This window comes from Poecile atricapillus, chromosome 21 (assembly GCF_030490865.1).
Source record: "Poecile atricapillus isolate bPoeAtr1 chromosome 21, bPoeAtr1.hap1, whole genome shotgun sequence".
Taxonomy (NCBI): domain Eukaryota; kingdom Metazoa; phylum Chordata; class Aves; order Passeriformes; family Paridae; genus Poecile; species Poecile atricapillus.
Genome location: NC_081269.1, coordinates 8,431,975 through 8,451,522, shown reverse-complemented (window position 1 = coordinate 8,451,522; position 19,548 = coordinate 8,431,975). Strand labels below are relative to the sequence as shown.

Below are 19,548 nucleotides of genomic sequence, written 5' to 3'. Positions count from 1 at the left end.
GATAACAAGTTTCCAAAGCAGCAAATAACCCGAGGTCACTATTGCTAATGGCCAAACCTGGAGCTCCTGTCTGGTGCTGGAAGAATAAAACCAGTTCTTACGCTTCAGCATTGGCATTTTGCACGTAGCAGGCACAAAATTTCACTGCACTCTTAAAAAAAATAAATCCTCAAATGTTTTGGTGCTTGAATGGAATAAGGAGGGTTCATGAATTCCCTACTGGGAATTTATGTATTGGCTTTAAGCCCTGTCACAGTCCATGAAAGAAGGATCCTGCTCCAGCACTCGGGAAGTCTGCACACACACACATAAATGTGTACAGGGGGCACACGAGTTACAACCATAAACAAAACGTTTCATGCTGCTCTCACTAAGGCTCTTCAAAGCCTCTCTTTTATGTAAATTGTTCAGTAAAGGGAAATTTCGTTATATTTAAATTAGGGCACTCCGGAGCTGCCACAACCAGCCACCTACACCAGCCCTCTGTGCAAGAACATGACTCTTCATCATAAAAATGATTTAAGGAGCCAACTGGTTACAATTTTTGCAACTCTGGGATGAAATCTGGCTGCTGAGATTTCAGAGGAAACGTTACTTCAATAAGATAATTATCCAGTGTTCATGTAAGTAGACTTTATCTCTTCCAATGCTAACCTGACATGCAAAAATAATTTTTTTTCCAGAGCCATTCCCAGACAAGATCTGGGTGCTGAAGCCTATCTTGAAATCAGTATAATCTGAACCAAAGATAAAAAGAGGCAGATTCAACTTTTAATTCCTCACATGGTTTCTTGGTGTTCTCAGTGTAAAGGACATTGCAAAAGGTGAAATGTTTTTTTCACTGCCAAAAGAGCTGTTACAAAATTGGCATTTCTTAGAGATCAAATAGTTTATTAACAGCTTTCTAGCAGGGTTTGTACGTGTTCAAACATAAGCTGAAAACAAAAGAGCTCTTCATAGCACAACTGACACTCAAAATACGCTGGAGACATTTAAAGTTCATCTTTTGTACCCAAAATCGATTTGATCAGGAGCAGCCACGGCTAAAAAGGCGCCACACATTTGCCTACGGATTCTCTGGTGGGTCTCAGCTTCAAGCATGAGTCAGTGCTGTGGTGTTACCCTGGCTGGCTCGGGCTGCACCTCCTGTCAGTCCCAAACTGTCCCCTGATGGACCCCTGAGCCTCTCCAGAGCAGGCAGAGGCTGCTCCTGTGCCCAAGGAGCGATCCCAGTGTGATACAACAGCTCTTGGGCACAGTGATGCCCCTCAAAGGCATCAGTCCTCTGCAGAGACCAAGCACCTTGATTAGAGGGTAATTACTGCAGCAGCACACGCCTCTGTGTGGATCTTAACTCCTTTCTTCACATTTCTCCTAAAAAGGGCTGGATGTAAATGTTGAGGATGAGTCCTCACTCCGAGCTCTTCCCAGCACAGCTACAGGTTCTGCTCTGCATGAGGCCAGAACAACTCTCCTCCTACTCACACAGAATGACCCTTGAAGCACCAAACCCAGGCTCTACCCTCCTGAAACCCCTCTGCCTCATCGAGACCTGCTGATAGAAACAATTTCTGATTTGACAAAAGGTCAAATACACAGGAGCAGTATGTTTTTATCTACTGCAATAAGCTACAGAAATACCACATTGTAATTTCACCCTTCATGTTCTTTTCAAAGCTCACCCATTTCAAGCTGGGTTTGTTTTCCCCCCGTAACATAGTTCCTACTCCTTCAGGCAGGTTCACCAGTTAACCTAACACACTTTTTCACCTTTTGATACAAAGCTGACAAGCTGCAGAGAGATCTCTTGGGTCCAGAAAATTCATTACAACCCATTTTCCACCCAGCTCAGCTTACCTGGGCCCTGGGAAGCCAAATGCCCTGAGGGCTGATTTCCATTCTTTCAAATAAAGGTGGGGGCTGCTCAAAGACCAGCTGATTTTGCTTAAATCAGGTGTTGTGACTAACATTGATCAAAAATCAGCAGTGAAACAAGGACTGAAAACCAGGGCATCATCTAAACCCCTTCTTCTGCACCAACACTCCCAATGCTGCAAAGTTTGAGAAAGCTCCAGCATGTTTTCCAAGCTGCAACAGGCTCCAAACTCACCAGCTTTGCAAGTCAAGCATTGCTGTGCACCAGCATCAAGCCCCTCTTGCTTTGGGACAGAATGAGCACGTGTCTCATCCCAACCACTAACTGGGATTATAACGCACTCCAACATTTTCACAGCAGCTCTAACACAAACCAAATCTTGGAGGAAATTTTCTGATGTGCTGAAGTAGTGCTGGGTGTTTTTGTACACACCTAGAAACTGTTCTCTCTGCTGTAGTGGGATGTGCCTTTCCCCAGGCAAAGGGGAAGTGCTGCTTCCCCCCCTGTCCCAGCTGCATGTTGGCTCTCTCTGAGCTGAAACTGAAAGTGGTTCCTGCTGAAGGAAAATAAATGCTGCTAGAAAAGTCAGCTCACAGCCAGGATCCCTGGGTGCTTCACAAAACTTTGCAAAGACTAATCCCAAACATCCCTGTGGTACAAAGCTTCCCTTTCTTATCCTGCCGAGTTCATCCTTGTGGACACAATAATTCTTAAATTTGAAGACAAAAACCTAGAAGGTTTGAATGCTTTTATTTGAATTTTTATACAGCGATACAAATTATACAGATTCGTTACAGTACAGATTTTGCAGGGGTTTATAGAGGTACTTTGTGAGTTTTTGGTTTATTTAAAAGAAAGAGGCAGATCTCGGGAGCACGGTGACATGAACAAAACAATCTTGTGGTAGGAAGCAAATCCTGACCACAGGGAACACTAACCTGGCTGAAACCTACTGGGCAGAAAGGTGGTGGTAGCATTCCCAGCAATAACATCCCAAAAACATCAACCCTGGGATACTCTAGAGCTTTACACAGGAATTGGTGAGCACACAGGTAAGAGGGTTGTTCCTGTAACAGCGCTGAAAGTCCTCGAAGCCCTTGGATGTACTTTGCTGCAGAGGGGACAGAAATGAGGGAAGCTGATGTCACACCCAACCTGCTGTCGAGCAGGTGATGGCACGGAACAGAATCGCTGCCACGATGGAAAAGGAAACCAGAAAATGCTTTAGATTTAGCCACTCAAACAGGTACAGTAAGATGAGGAACACGATTTCAGACCCAATAACGCTGACGCCACGTGCCCACCGAGACACCACATGTGCCACCAGAACCTAATGGCTCGTGTCTTGTGTCCAGCTTGGGTTCCTGTGAGCAGACACAGGAGAACTGCAGAGCTTCCCTGCAGGCCCTCATGCACAAGAGAGGGGCTGAACACGTAATGTCATCAAGGTATTGCTATTACTAATGTGCATCAGGCTTGAGAGTCAAGTGTCTGGCACTGAAGGATTAAAGCCTTTCAGCAAGCAGGGTCAAAAATATGATTATACCATCCTAAATGCTTCTATTCAGTTTGGTTTAATACTGCTACAGCAAGTGCTATCACAAACAACAGAATAAATTACAGATTATATAAAGAAAATGTATGCACCAAATAAAATATGTGTCTCTGCCACTTTTAATATATTTCATTCCTGCAATGGGTAAGTGGCATTTAAGAGGAGGGAGTCAACTACCAGACAAGCAAATTCCACTCTCAGCTGGAAATCAAATTCTTTTCCAGTCACAGAAACTCCCCTTTCTAAAAATTTAAGACAAGCAACACCAACTAAATTGCATCCTGGGAATCCATCCCAGGGAAGCCCTTGAGAAGTACAAAGATTTCTGATTCTACATAAGAATAGCTGGAATAGGTGAGAGGTCCCTTTCCTCCAGAGCCTTTCCACTCCACTGGCAGTGAAACACAGAAACCACCAGAATGTAAAACATAAACTTAACAGAGATTTCAAGATGCTCAGTGTTAACAGCTCCTCGTCTGTGCTCTTGCTGTGAGTGCAAATAACCACGGGACAGCTTCAGTGCACACAGAGGGAATGGGGCTGGTACAAAAACCTGGGACTAAGCCTTGGAGCCAACCTGACACACAGAGCCTGTGTCCAAAACACTCCCAGGGGAACAGGGGCTTCCAGCAAAGTCACTCCAAGCAGATTTGTCCAAAGCAGGCAGCAGGACAAGGGCTGCTCTGCAAGCTGCAGAACCCTGCTTGAAGAGGTTGCACGTACACTCCAAAATTTGCTGGCTTTAGTATTAAATCTTTCCTGCAAAGAGGAAGGGTTGCAATATTACAGGGTTTGCTCTAAAATTCTCACAATTTTATCATTTTTCCTGAAGACAAGTCAGCAGCCAGTACTACAGGTAGCAAATTCTCCTACTAGATTATGTACTAAAGTCAGGACTGAAACTATAACAGTATTCATAACTCAAAAATATCAGTATCATCCAAAACTGCCCTGGGACAGCCAGCTTGGCCACAACCATCATCAGCCCTGGAACACCTGTAGAACTTCACAAGTTCACAGTCAGCACTGGAGACTCTGAGTAGTGGCAGCACATCTCAGCAGCTGAACAAGTTGTTGCTGCTTTAGGAAGGCCAGGAAGCCACACTCGAGGGCATGAATTTAATGTGTCTCTACCATCACCAGGCTGTTATTTGAGTGTGTGAACACTCCTCCACCTTTCTTCAGCCAGCAGAACAACCTTGATGGCCACAGGCACAAAGAGCCCCCTCAGGAATCACTGCAGGATTGCACAGCCCAGCGAGTCAGCAACACACCCGTGCCAGCACTGGGTGCTGCCCTGAGGGCTGGGATGAGCTCTTCCAAGGGCATTCCTGGACTCAGGAGTTCAGTGGGGATTATTTTTTGGACAGCAGAGTTTTGCAGCTCATTAAATGCCACTGTCCAACAGCTCTTCCAGACTCCCACCTTCCCCACTTGCAATTAAACTGGTGTAACATGGCAAAGCACTTCCTACAGCAGCAAAGCAAACTCGGTTTCAGTTCCAAAACCTGCCTGGTGCCTTCCTGCCTTCAGTTTTGTTTATTTGTCTAAGTTTTAAGCTGGAAAAAAGCACTGCACAGCTACCAGAAATAATTCAGTGAGAACATGAATAGCCACAAAGTGAATGATCCATTTGCTACACTGCTGCTACCTCCTCAGTCTGGGCTTTGCCATGCCAGGCTTAGCTTTAAGCAGCAGGTAAAGTAAAGCATCACAGGTTAAACCTCAACTGCTTTTCCTGCTGGGATAGCAAGAAAATAATCTTGCTTCCTCCTACAAAACTTAAATGCCACATCCATGTATTAAATAGAGTTGTGTTAACTGCTGATAAAAGCTGGTTTGATAAGCTTCTGTATAGGAAAATGTTCATCCACTAAATTTTTGAAGGAGAGAAAGAAAAAGGAGTGGAGGAGTCTGACCCTGAGCCACATGGGAAGCACAGTGTGGAATGCTCCAAAGAAACCAGGCAATGCATGAATGCTTGCACATGAAAAATTACTAAAAACAAAACAAAACAAGACACAATGATTTTGGGATCAGGCTGCATTCACTAGTGGGAAACTCTTAACGAAACCAGTATTAGCAGATACAGAAAAAGACATCTAGAACTAAGATGACCCATTTGCCACCTCTCCCACTCCTCAGGGCTCCTTTCCTCCATGCAGTGATGAAATCCCTGCTTCCAGCAGCACCAGTTTGACAGAGCAGCTGTGGATAAGCGTGGCAAGAGCTGCAGGGGACCAAGTCTCCACCAGCCCTGCTCTTCCACACTCCTGAGGCTGACAGGCAGGACAGCCAGGTGCTGGCACACACAGCTCCAGTGCAGGACTGGGACTGCTCAAGCTGTGGAAAGAGCAGCTCTGAAGAGGGTGGACTGAGTAGCTGGAAGCAGGAACACTTCCCATCCTTTCAGGCTATGGGAAGCAGTAAAACCAGCAGGGAGGTCAGAGCTCATTTCCTCAATAAAACCATGGCTCTACCTCTTTCAACTTTAAAGCTTTCACACTTCAAAGCCACAGGGCAGCAGCCTCCTTAACCATTCTGCCTACTGGGAAAGGGCTCAGTTGGAAGAGTTTGGAGCAAGTTGGCAAAACAGCAGCAGTTGAGCCATTTACTGTCTCAGCACCCACACTGGAAGGACAAATCCTGCCCACTGCCAGCCACAGGGCAGCAGCAGCAGCACCCATCTGGAGGAGCACAGCCTGATCAGCTGCAAGAATTCCAAATCCCACCTGGCAGCTTTAGCAATGCACTCAAGTGACACTGAAGTCACAGGACAAAGAAGCTGGGCTCATTTCCATCCATAATTAATTTTTACTTCACTATTCCAGCACTCTTTAGATCAGATTCCTCCCCTCTATCTTTTCCTCTTCCCCCCTTATTTTGTATCAGAATGGCTCTAGGACAAATTAACACAATATCTGAAAACTGAAGGGGGGAAAAAACATGGTAGAGTAGACTCAAATAAAGACCAATGTTAAATATTACTTAATGTTTTCTTTTATTTAAAAGATCATTCACAAAATACCATATCCATAAATTTATTTTGTTATGAAGCAGAATGTGCTAAGTGTTTGGAATTCTTTTTTTTTTTTCCTTTGTTTTTACATTTAAAAGTCAACTGTCTTGACTAGAAGTGAGTTTTTATATGGGAATTTGTTCTTAAAATCTTTTCCACATTGAAGATGTAAATAGATCAATTATTGGTTTGGAATACAACCACACAAATGCATGTCTGTCTTAAATTAAGTATTAGTGTTAGACAAATGGTTCTTATCTCAGAAGCAGATTAAGTGAAAGGCAGAAAGAAGGAAAGAGTAGTTCTGTAAATTGCTGGGACTCTGACTTACAATGGGAACTTTAGGGAAGAAATTCATCACTAGCAGTGGTGCTGGTAGTGGGGCAGCCGTGCTTCCAACCTCCTCTTGTAAGTACTCTGGGGTGCTGGCTGGTTTATCTGAAGGCTCACAGCACTGGCAATATGGGCCCAAGCTTTTCCCATACACTGGACATGTCCAAACTTCAGTGTGGTAGAACCAGGTTTTGGTTTTAAACATTAACAATTTCTCCTTTTGCTTCAGCCTCCCCTCCCTCCTCCCACAGAACACCGACAGGAAACATTTCAAGTGAAGAGAGGTGTAGTAACAAGAGATGCTTTTTACCCAAACTTCTAAATGAGAATCTATAGCAGAAAGATTTCTAATCTGCCCATTTTCAAGGTATTCTAAAAGCTGAGGTCCTAAAACTGTACCCCATCGGGCAAAGAAATACAGGGGATAGTGACGATCAAATACTGCATGGCAAAGTATACACTCCTTCAACAAAAATAAAAAAGTCAATTTTATTTGTAGAAACTTCATTTAAAAATTTACCAAACATGTAAAACCCAAAAAAGTAAGCAGAAAGAGCCAGTGAGCAGTTGTGCTCAAACAGGCATGGCTTTGCAGCACTAACCTTGAGCTCAGAGTTGTAGTAGCATCATACCATTTGGAAGTCAAGAGCCAGCAGGAAAAGGCTGCTGGCAGAGGCTTTATCCACACTGATTCCACCAGCTATTCACTAGGCTTGTCAGGCAAGGCATCCATTAAACTGATCCTTCCTGGCAACCCATGTGAAAGAGCAGCTGCCCCCCTCAGTTTAATAAGGGGCTCTGCTGTGAACAGTGACTATCACCAATTGTCATGAATGGTATTTCACTACTTGGTTAGAACTGTAAATTTCTGTTCAACTCATCTGGACTCTTCAGTTTTCCTCTTCAGAGCCACAGCAATACAGAACGAGACATGCAAGTCAGAAGAGGAACACTGAGGAAGTAAAAGGAAACAATACAGGGAAATAACTAAGTCTAACCTGTGCTTCTAAAGTAAAACAAACCCAGAAAGGAAGAAGTGAAGCAGCACCTTTGTCCAGAGACCTCCACACTTGTGGAAGCAGCCACACTGCCTTATCTACTGGCAACTGTGCTGCTTGGAAGGAAACAGAAGAGGGAAACTCAGCACAAAGCAGGCACTAGATACAGCAAAGCCAAGAACGTACTAAAAACCACTTGTTAACAGCTGACATGCATTCACAAGCTCTGTGTTTTCAGTTTCAAAGAGGACAAATACCAGATGGCAGGAATGGTAAACTGCAGGGTTGACATTCCAGCAGAGCTAGTCACTCTGTACTGTCTTGCTTTTTCTCCCGCCTCCCCATTCCCTCTCAACCCCAAACTCAGTCGTGTTCTTTTACTACTTCCTCCCGGGGCTTGGCTCCTCCAAAGATCGCAGAGTTTGGATTGGCTACTTGATTGAGGGGAGTATCGACTGTTCGAGGTTTGAGCTGGAGTCGGGGTCGCTGTGCTCTTTCCTCTGAAAGGAAAAACATTCCACTTGTGAGATCTGCCTGTGAAGGGCGGGAGCTTTAACCTGACAACGAAACCAGGAGCCTCCTTTGTGGAGGAAGACCAAATCACACAGAGTAGGAGTTTACCTTCTGTTGGCTCTCTAAAGTCCATGGAAGACCCACGAAGGGGAGGCCCATCTCTGAAGCGACCGGTGCCACCACTTCCCATGGAGGCACCTGGTGGTCGCCGGTCTCCAGGGCGGGTTCCTCTACCCCGACCTCCCAAGAAGTCATCATCTTTGAATCCTGAAGATGGAAGACAGTAATTTAAAGAGCATCTTTTGCAATGTTTTCAATCTAGACATATCTGGATGACTGGAAAACCTTGCTAGTCACCGCTGTCAGTCCAAGGTGATGCACTGAGAGCCTTTGCAGACAGATTGTTTCACAGAGCTCTAGCACCTCCTGGAGGAGTTGTTCGGGTTCCATTTGAAACCAAGCACATTATGCCAACTTCAGAAAGTGCTTTATCCACTTAGAGGCTTATTGGAGTGCTGGAGAGTGGGTCAAGAGAGTTTCAAATGTGAACCTTGGCTGCAACTTCAGTTTGCTAACATCATTAGCTGACTTGAGAGAAAACACTGCGAGTACTCAGAGTACTCCACAGCCAGATCATCACACTGGCTACAGCCCCAGCATGAAATCTGCAGGAGCAGAGCAAATGGGAAAATAGCTGGGGAGTACTGAAATAAACTTATGAAACAGAGTAAAACCCCAGGCCTGTTTAGCTGTACTATAAACTAACCAGGCATTTACTAAACTAATTAAAGGACTGGGGAAAAAGCCAAATCAGACTTTAAAGTGATTGCATTTCTTCAGTTTATGTACCACCAAAAAAAGTAAATCAAGAACTATCTGTCACTGACCAGAGTTCCAGTCTGTGCCAGTGACTATCCTTGAGTACCTCTCCAAGCCCCCACTGCCTGCATTTCAGTGGGAGGAGGATACTTCAGGCTATCAGCATACAGAAAGGGAATACACTCAGATTTTCAGAAGCTGCCTGGAAGAGAAAGTTGTTTGTTTCCCAACTGAGATTTTATTCATTTCTGTATTTGGCAGAGTTGCAGAGCTGTCCCTTACTTCAGTGCCAAACAAGCCATCTTTAAAGACTTGATCTAGAGCAAGACTGTACAACCTGAGAAGAAAAGCTTCTGTAGCAGCTAAGACTGAAATGCTAAGCTTTTGGCTCACAAATCACTCATCCAGCATTTAACAGGCTGAAATGCATCCACATTTGGAGAAGCTGCCAAAGAAGGTACGAAGCTGTGACACAGAATGCTTAGCTCCAAAGGCAGGTTAAGCGCAGCACTGCAGCAAGCTCCTCTCTCCAGCATCATGCTCCAGTCCAGGCTGGGGGCAAGGGCACACTTTGCTTCTCCTACATCGTTCATTCCACTCACGCAGAGACCAGACATTGCAAAGTTGTACTTGCCAACATCTCCCCATCAGAAAATGGACCAAACCCATGAGTTCAGAGGACAAAAGCAATTGTGTTAATGCCACCCTGCATTCTAATAGCTGGAACTGACTGGAAGTTAAGAGCAAACCCAATGGCTCCGTCACTACCTTCCACTCAGCAAGCTCAGTCACTTGCTGAAGCTGCATTACCAAAGCAGGTCTAAAAGGTCAGGAACATTTTGCATTTACAAGTGCTTTGGAACACTAATCTGACTTTAGAGAAGTCAGTTACTTCAGGGACATGCATATAATGACATCATATCTCCTTGAAAAGATGAAAGCCTCTGCTTTGACAGAGTATCAGCCTTCCTACATGATCTGTCTGTTTCTGCTACTATTCAGAAATTAGTTGTATGTTTGAGAAATGCTTAAAACAGGCACCCATAGGCTACAGCTGGACAAGAATTCTGTCATTTGCAGTCATCTCAGAGTTTTCTATTGAGACACTTTCCTGTCAAGTTAACAGAAGATTCCCCATGAGGAATCCCACCACAGCTGCAAGATGTCCAAAGTTGGCACACAGAGTAGATTCAATCAAACCAGTAATGGTGACAAATGAAAATGAGAACATTTCAGTGCCTTTTAGGCTTCCTATCTGTATAAGTGTTAATACTGATACCAGAATTGAAGTCATCTCTGGAATCCCATCCACCTCCTCTGGATTCTCTGGAACCTCCTCCCATTCCTAGGAAAAAAGCCACAATTTTGTTCAAGTCTGAAGCTGCGGGAGACTGAGCAAGGGAACACCAAACCAATGTTTCAATCCTTCAATATACTAAGTTATGCTGCTGGAAAATCCTTTTCTTTTGCTACTACCAAGTTCCATTGCACAGGAACAATCAGTTTAAGCTAACCAAGAATAAAGTGTCCAGAAAAGTTTCTTTAATACACATTCAATGGAAACCTCAGGTGAGTCCAGTTAAACCAACCTTCAACTGCAGGCAAGAATGTTTTTGCACTGGAACAAGAGACATACTCCAAAATAAGCACTTGCCTACATGTGCTTACTCACTTGTCATACATCATCATAAAATAGTAGCAGATCAGACTGTTGGGCTTATGATTGTCCTCTGCAAGACACAAAACATTATTAGGGGTATTGGTCTCACTTCCTGGGTTAGGAGTAACAACACATCCAGCCTTTGGACACAAAGCACAGCTAAAGTTCAGACACCTCAGGAGCAGCAGCAGCAGCTGGTTAGAAATGTACATATATACAAAATTTTGCCTTTCAATATAATTTTCATGTTCACTTGCATGCCTTGTCTTAGCATTAGTCAGCACCAGAAGCCATAACCACGACCATTATATTTAAGAAAGTATTTAGAAAACTGGAAGTCACCTCTGTCATCAGGCCCGCCGCCTTTTCTGAAGCCAAAGCCACCTTTATCCTGTTTCCTGCCTTCTGCTATGTCCACTCGGAGTGATCGGTCGCCCAAAAGCTGTTAAATCAAGGGGAGAATCTGGTCAGGATGTATCATAAGGGCTGCCAAAGAGTCTGAGACTTATGCTTGTCTTTGATCTCACAAATTAATTGCAAGTGTACTTACTGCACCATCGTATGTAAGAGCTTCCTTGAGTGACTCCACCTCATCGAACTCTACGTAACAAAATCCTGTAAGAAACAAATGTCAAGTTAATAACACTTTACAAGGCCTTTGCAAGAGCCTTTCTGCTAACAGCTTCTAAACATGAGTTGTGATGTGCACATGCAAAATGCACATGGCTCAGAAACCAATCATCATCAACAATGAACACATTTACCTGCACCTGTTAATGATGAGGCAAATCCTGAAATAGAACTCTGGGCACTCTGTGAATGAGTCTAATTCCCTTTTCCACAGAGTTCTCATTATAGATTAGATCTGATCTATGCCTTCAGACAGTTATTCAGCTGAATACTGACACTTTGTTCCTAGTGTTTTTAAACAAGAAATTGAAATACTCATGTGGGCAGCAGTGTGATTTTGTGTCATCACATCATTTACTGGATTTACTCAAAGGCCCTGTTTTCCAAGGTAAGCCTTTTCCACCCCTTAAAGTAACTTAAAAATATAGTCCATTTCCACGAGACAATCCCCATAGCAATTGAATTTGCATCCCCTAAAACAACTGCCTGAATGGGTTATCTATTTGCTTTCTCTCCTTGTCTACTAAAAAAAGACAGAGCTGAAGCAATGGGAGTCTTCTGAAGTAAAGGAATTAATACTTAAGGTCATGGGGCTTAAGCGGGTCAGCTCTGGTAGAATTCAAACCAGACAAGATCTGAGAAAGTTTTTATGTCAGGACAAATATTGACTCCTCACTCAGGTTACTCTGTATCTCATGAAGATGAAACAGTGACTCATTCAAATGATACATATTAGTGAATAAGAAAACCTGCATAAATCAACATAAAAGCAGAGAACTGTGCTTTAGACTGAAATTCCCTTTTAAAGTGACTTTTTTGCCTACTCATTTTTCATCTACCACCAAAGAACTCCGAACACTCACCTTTAAATTTGTCTGTTTCCTTGTCTCTGACTAGTCGTACGCTCCTTATGCTGAGATCCTTGAAAATGGCATCTATGTCTCCTTGGACAGTGTTGAAGGGCAGATTTCCCACATATGCTGTGAAAGGGGGTTCTGTTGGCAGCTCTTTATTTCTGCGGGAACCAAGGCCACCACCACGAGACCTGTTGGGAAAAGCAGAGTGTCTCTGGAACTGCCTCCCAGCACGGCCACAGTGCAGCCCACAGCACTGCTCAGGTGCTGGGTTTAGCTGCAAGTCCATTTTCCCACAGTTTTGGTCAGTTTTTCTGTCCTTTTGCCTGTACCTGCCGCCTGAACAGTTGGTCAACTCCTTTCCAGTATTTCCTGCTGCAGTACTTGAGTGGGAAACTGAATACATTAGGAGCTGAACTCATTAATGAGGTGATGAATGAACTTCTCAACTCACAATTCATTAAGGAAAGCAACATAAGGTTACCTTTAATGTCTCCTGCTCAAAAGCATTACCTCTAAAAAAAACCATCTTAGAATAGATTTTAAGAATAATTTATGGCAATAAATAAATACTTGTATGGCACAGGTTTGTCAGCTTATCCGGAAATTAAGCTGGATCCAATGCTTTTAACTAAACAGCATGTTACCAACACCCACTCCACAATCATCCAAATTATCTCAGCAACATTTAGCTTAAGAGAAACACCTTCCCCTAAGTCTAAAGCTGTGGCCATAATTGTTGGATATTTGGACTGGATGCTTTGAACTGAACACAAAATAAATTTGGTTGAACAAGGGGTTCTGAGGCAGAAAAAAAATCACATGCTGTCTGGATGCTTACTTCTTTTGTCTTGTGAATTACAGAGGTAAACGAGGTGGTCTTTCCCTGTCTTGCCCCTCAGTACCAGTTAAACTCTTGGTACTGGGTGCTGAGGAAATAAATTGTACCAGCTGAATTCTTTCCTGTACTAATGTAACACATCTGTCTGAACTTCCTGCAGAGCCTAATCCTCAAAAGTCAACTTGGAATTTCTGTACAGAGAGCAAGGTATGTACAAGGCAACCTGAAATGAAAGCTCCTAGACTTGTAGGCTATAGGATGCCACTGGTTCCAACACCATTTGTCCCACAGAAGCGATCTCTGACCTTTACCTGAAATATCTACTTACTATGTCCATCTTCCCTTTATCACCTCCCTTCTACTGGGCTTTGCTCGTGTCTGTTCCCTTTCCCTGAGGCTCCCCATGCATTTAAAACCACGGTGGAACACAAGCTGTACCAAAGCAGGATTTGCCAATGTGACATGGACCAATTAAATTGCTCCAGAGTCCTTCCTAAAATCCAGAAGGTCAAATAATTTTATCATTTCCTTTTATTCTGGCTGGTTGCATGCAGTCAAAAAATCCACTGGGCAAGCAAGGTACTTGACAGTATTTAATAAATATTTTACTACTAATGAAACAGATAATGCATTAAGTTTGAATAAGATTCCTTAACTTTTCCTAGGTGAGCTTGTCATTTGTGCCTTATTTAGCAGCTCCATGCAAGAATCATTTGTCACCAACATTATCAACATGCTGCTAAATCTACTTGAATCACTATCTACATATCTTTAATTAGTGTCCACCCAGGTTTGCATTTTAGCATTTTTGACAATATTCCTCATCTGCCTTTGTCTCATTAACAAGTCAAAAACAAACTGGAGAACTAAAGCTGTAATAATTGTGAATTACTTTAGTTACAAGACTGAGTTTAAAGAAGGAGCTCCAAGAAAGCTGAGTTGCTGTTCCAAATAATCCCATAATACATAGAATCACTTCCATGCCTTTGTTCTTATTTATCATCTGTAGCATTAGGAACAGCGACTACAGATCATATATTTAATTTGCATCAAAAAAAGAAAATCTTAATGTTTATGTCCTACAGGAATATCAGACTTGAGTTTGAAAGGAGCTTGTACATATTCTCAGGGCATTCCCTGAGCTGCCAGTCACCTCACAGGGAGCTGATTCACCTACAAAAATCCACCCTGGAGTTGAGTCCTCAGCCAGACCAACAAGGTGATCTGGACAGCTGCAAAGAGCACTTTGCCAAGATGGGAATGAGAAGGAGAACAAGGGCTGGAGCTACAACTTTCATCAACAACCTCCACTCAGCTCCATTTGAACCACTTCTAAAACCACAACCCTCAATCCCCAAAGGGATTTCTGTGCTACAGACAAACCTCCTTTCTGCCACAGTGTACCAGAACTTCACAGGCTGCATGTGTGGAAATCCATGCCCTATTGTGCAATCCAGATTGATTTGAAAATCAGAAAATTAAATATTCTTCTCCAATTTAATATTAAGGTGCTGGTTATCAAATATGTAACTATACCTTTGGTATTTTAGTTTCCATTTGAAGAACAGGAATGGTCAATAACTATATTTCAAACCAAGTTTCTTATGAAACTCAGGTATAGCAATACAAAAAGAAACTGTTTCTGTACTTCCCTACATCTTTTCCAACACTGAAACAGTGAATAGAAATAGAAGGGGCTGACTTCAGTAATCAAACAATGAGATTGGAAGATTCTCTCATTTGCAACAACGTAGGACAAAAGTAAAAAAATAATTGAAAATGCATCTGAACTAGGCAAACCAGAGATCCAAATGAATATCTGCATCTCCCACTCTAAACTTTTGCTTAGACACAATTAGGTAATAATTATGTCATCTTACTGTGAGAATCTGAAAGACATTACTCGATTTCCTTCTTAGAAAACCAAAGCAGAAAGCTGAAGAGGAAAGCTTGCTTCTAGCAACACCCCCAAAATTGAACTTTGGTGGGCTGAGTTAATGCCTTTGGCCATATTGGGTAGAAAACAACCAAACTCCCATTTTGAAGCTACTCTTTTGCAAAGTTTAGTTACATCTCCAGAAAAGATCTGCCACAAGTTCAAAATGAAGGATATTTTGAATCCCAGTATCTGAGTTTAACAGCCTTCCACTAGGGACCAAAGCTCAATATTTACATTTTGCACAGCACAGACACAATAGCCTACCCGGGTTCTTACAAGAGAGTGTTTCTGGGGCAGCATAAGGATTAGCAGGATGACAGCATCAACCCTGCAAGACCACAACACTACCAAATTCAAACCCAATTCAAGCAACCCAGGACATGTCTGCAGTAAGTATCAGATGTCTTCAGCAAAATGCTTATCCAAGCCTAAAAATTAGGAGCTAGCTTTCAATGCTGGATGGGTAAGACATGGGATCCAAGCTGCCAGAAGCATAAGGACTAACTCTCCATTTTCACTGAACTTCAGCAGGTGAATCTTAACCTTTAGTAGGGTGCCCAGCACTTCAAGCCACACCTAAATAAACAGCCTAGCAGTGAGTTAGGAGTGGTAAACACTCCCCACTTCTTTCTACCCTGAGAAGCTCTACAGACTTTCAGTTTCAATTAGGCCTCAGTAGGCTTAACAGGCTTACAGGTTTTCCTGTCAAATTTTGGGCTCCAAAATACTTTTTAGAAAGCTGATAGTAAGCCTTTTGTCATTTATGTCAGCATCACATTCTTCACCATGAATAAAGTGACTTCTGTATCCCCTAATATTATGATTCAGCTTTTAGTCAGTGCATCACTAAACATCTCAGGTATAGCAAAATCCCATCTCATCACACCAGTCATTTCCTGATGCTCTTCCACCATTATTTTGATGATTGTAAGAGTCAGATAACTTAGAACCTGTTGGGCACTGATTTCCCATCTGTCATACTGAAATCCTGTGCTCACTTGCTCTGTATACCAAATGTTATGCAAAATGCAACTTCCACAAAAACTACTACATCTCAGCTGAGTTTACATTAATCCTACAGTCCTAGACAGCCTAAAAATGAGCAGAAGCCACTTTAAATTAACATGGGATTCTTTAATCAGAACCTTCAAGAACAGTCACGCTTTCATTACACTTCATATTACAGGACATCATACAACATACACCTGTTAAATTGTGAATTAGCTATTAGTAACTTAATAGTGATTACAATAAATTAGATAGAAGTATACATTGGAGTCTAATATTAGTAGTATCTGATGTTTAGATCTGCAGGTAAATTAGATTAAGTACATTTTCTTATCTGTAAAGACATCTACTAATTTGCAGGATGCCTTTTGTTTACCAAGCAAGGACCCACATCTTCCCTGACAGCAAATTTAAGATCTCTTTCAGGAATCAGAATATAAAATAACATTTTAACTGGCATTTTATTACTATACAGAATATGCCTACATTGACTAGGATACACTGTGCAGCAATACCTGAGTTTATAATGAATCAAGCACCACTTTAGGCTGCTGGAAAGGTTATTTTGTTACAAAATTTTAAAAAATAACAGAAATGCAAGTGGCTACATCATCTGTTTGCTCTGGGACATTTCTGAATTAGACACAAAGGGTATCAGTGCACGAAAATGATCTTGAGAAGCTTCAAGTATCAGAGTACTTCCAAAGACAAGAACTTACTGCTGTTCTAAGTCCAGCAGCTCCTCCCTGCTGCCTAAAGAGTCTGAAACAAAACCAAGTTATTCATCTAAGAGCAAAAAAGGGCACAAACACTGCTGATCAGGCAATACACCCTTGAAGATCTGATTATACAGTAAAACATTTGTGAGAATTTGCTCACAAGGAAGTTTAGTCCACAAATTTATGCCTACTGTTTTATTTCAGTACACACAGAAACTTATAACAGCACCAACCTCCAAAAAAATCAATTGTTTGATTGCACTTTCCTAACCTGAATTAAGACAAGCTTCTGATTACTTGTTATTGTGTCTTCAGCTCCTCCCCTAAAAATACTCTTCAGCAAAGAGACAGAAACAAGCCCGATTCCTAAGGATCAGGGATTTACAGCACCCGGAGCCCCGGATAACGCAAGACGGCGGCTCCCAGCGCTACTCCAGCGGAGACACCACAAAGGCCTCCCATTTCCTCCCGCCGCAGGCACCACAACGCTCTCCGCTCCCGGGGCCGTCTCGTCCCGCCAGCACCGCGGCCTCCTGCCCTGCTCCGGTCCTGCAGGGACGCTCCCTCCGCCCATCCCGGTCCGGCCCCGCACAAGCTCCTCACGGCCTTCCTTGGCTCTGGCCCAGCACCTCCCTAAATCCCCCCTCCAGTCGCCTCCGGGACGGCGGGAACAGCGACACCCTTTTCCTCCCGCCGCTTCCCGGCGCTCCCGAGCCGCCGGGCCCTGAACCCCGCGGCGCTGGCCGGAGCGGAGCGGGGACGGCCGGGACCCCCGGGACCCGCAGCCCCCACCCCGCCGCACAAAGCGGCTCCGCCGCGGCCAGCGGAAGGGCACTCCCCCGCCCTGCAGGAGGGCGGCCGGGGGGCAGAACGAGCCCAAACAGTTCCCAGAGGCAGCGCCCCCACCCCGCAACCCCCGCCCGCCATCCCCGCGGAGCGCGGCAGGCCAAGCCCGGCGGCCGCGCCCCCGCCTCGCCCGGCCGGGGCCGCTGCTCCTCGCTCCCGTCCCAGCTACGGGAGGAGCCCCGAGTGCTGCCCCTAGCCCCGCTTACCCGCGGCCGCCGCCGAAGCTGCTGTAGGCCCGGTCGTCGTAGGGATCGAAATCCGCCATCGCCGCCGCGGCCTCGTCCCCGTGCGAGCGTGACAGGACCGCGCCCGAGGACCCCGCAACGCTTATATACGGCGGCGCGCGGGCCGGGGCTGCCCCGCGCGGTGCCTGACTCCAGCTCCCCGCCGCGGCGGGGCTGTCCGCGCTGCTGCCTGTCGGCTCTGGGATGGGATCTGCCCGGGATCTGCCCGATGTCTGCTCTGGGATCTGCGCGGGATTTGCCCGCGGCTCTGCCCGAGGATCTGTTCCGAATCTGACGCAGGATCTGCCCGGGATCTGCCCGTGGATGTGGCCGGGATCTGTCGGGGATCCCCCCGGGGATCGGCCCGGGCTGGGCTGCGCTAACGGCTCCGGTGAGCGTTGGACACTCCGGTGCTGATTCGAGCCCAGCCCGCGGCTCTGATTCCCCAAGCATCCCGCTGTCGCTGCGGCCACGGATCACAGAGATCATGGAAATGGATCCTGCTCCAGGGGTCACAGCCATCCACAGGGATCACAGGGGTGGATCCTGCTCCGGGGTCATTCCGGGTGGCACCGGTGTCTGGCAGGACAGCAGCAACTCGCAGTGTTCAGAGGGCTGCTGGAGACAGTGCTGGATATTATTGCAAATTAAGACAACGGGCTGTACTCGACAAATTCAGTGTCCTTAAAAAAATACCATTTGTACCAACTGGTTTGTCTCCCTTTACCAGGCCATAATTTAATGTTTTCTAATAAAACCACACGGCAGATTCTCATTCGATTACCAGCTATGCCCACACCTCGTGTCCCTGCTCTGCCGATCCCGGCTGACCCCGCAGGTTTTGCCCCTCGGTTCCAGGCTGGATCCACCTTCCCTCAGGAGATGCGAACCGGCTGAGGGGAGCCCCGGAGCCCTCGGGGCACAGGGCTTCGGGTCAGGGAGGAAACGGCGCTGAGGGGAGCGCGGCTGTTGCAAAATGTGGACTACGTCAAAATTATCTTAAGTAGTAAAGTTCTTTAATATCTTCGCATACTTTCAACAAGAAAGGAAACCTAACCCGTGGGGCAGGCAGCAGCATCCCTTACTCAAGGACATCCTGGAACTAATGAGCGTTAAGGATGTAGTAAATTCGGGTGTTGGTGTACGTCTGTGTAAACTTTGATAACTTAGCAAAAGACTCAAGGCCCGTGTATCCTATAGCTGATCTATGTTCATTATAATTCTAAAGTCCCTATGAAGACTCTTCCCTTCACCGTGTGTCGAAGTTAGCTGAGGTTACGCAACTTAGAATCTACTAATCAATCCCGATAGATGGGAAATACTTGGAAAATTACCAACTCTGAACTTCTGAGTGCAAATAACGCTGTGAAAAGCCCGGTGGCGTGTGCTGGATTTGTGGAACACCACCGAGCACCGCGGCTCTGAAATAATCAACCAATGTGTCCAGCGAGTGTGTCCCGGTTGGCCTGTGGCACACCGGGTAAACAATCCGATTTTGCGGGATGAGGGGTTGAGGGAGCGGGGTGTGAAGGGCGGCCATGAGGGGAGCGGGGTCTGAGGGGACAGGGCTGGGGCTGGAGGGCCGGGGGCCGCTGAGGGGAGCGGGGGAATGAGGGGAGCGGGGGAATGAGGGGAGAGGGGCTGGAGGGCCGGGAGGCGCTGAGGGGAGCGGGGGAATGAGGGGAGCGGGGCTGGAGGGCCGGGAGGTGCTGAG

At 45.1% G+C, this 19,548-nt stretch overlaps 1 protein-coding gene across 2 annotated transcripts; it reads right to left on the bottom strand.

The window, feature by feature from the left end:
• Nucleotides 1–6,413: 6,413 nt before the first annotated feature.
• On the bottom strand, nt 6,414–17,973 carry EIF4H (eukaryotic translation initiation factor 4H). 2 transcript variants are annotated; one of them, XM_058854304.1, is made up of 7 exons: nt 17,817–17,973; nt 12,267–12,448; nt 11,324–11,388; nt 11,116–11,215; nt 10,393–10,458; nt 8,403–8,561; nt 6,414–8,281 (listed from the first exon to the last, which is right to left on the bottom strand). In XM_058854304.1, exons 1-7 carry the CDS (start codon nt 17,873–17,875, stop codon nt 8,145–8,147), a joined length of 768 nt encoding a protein of 255 aa, XP_058710287.1. In that variant the 5' UTR covers nt 17,876–17,973; the 3' UTR covers nt 6,414–8,144. The 2 variants fall into 2 exon arrangements, with proteins under 2 accessions (XP_058710287.1, XP_058710288.1); XM_058854305.1 differs by lacking the exon at nt 10,393–10,458.
• Nucleotides 17,974–19,548: the final 1,575 nt, after the last annotated feature.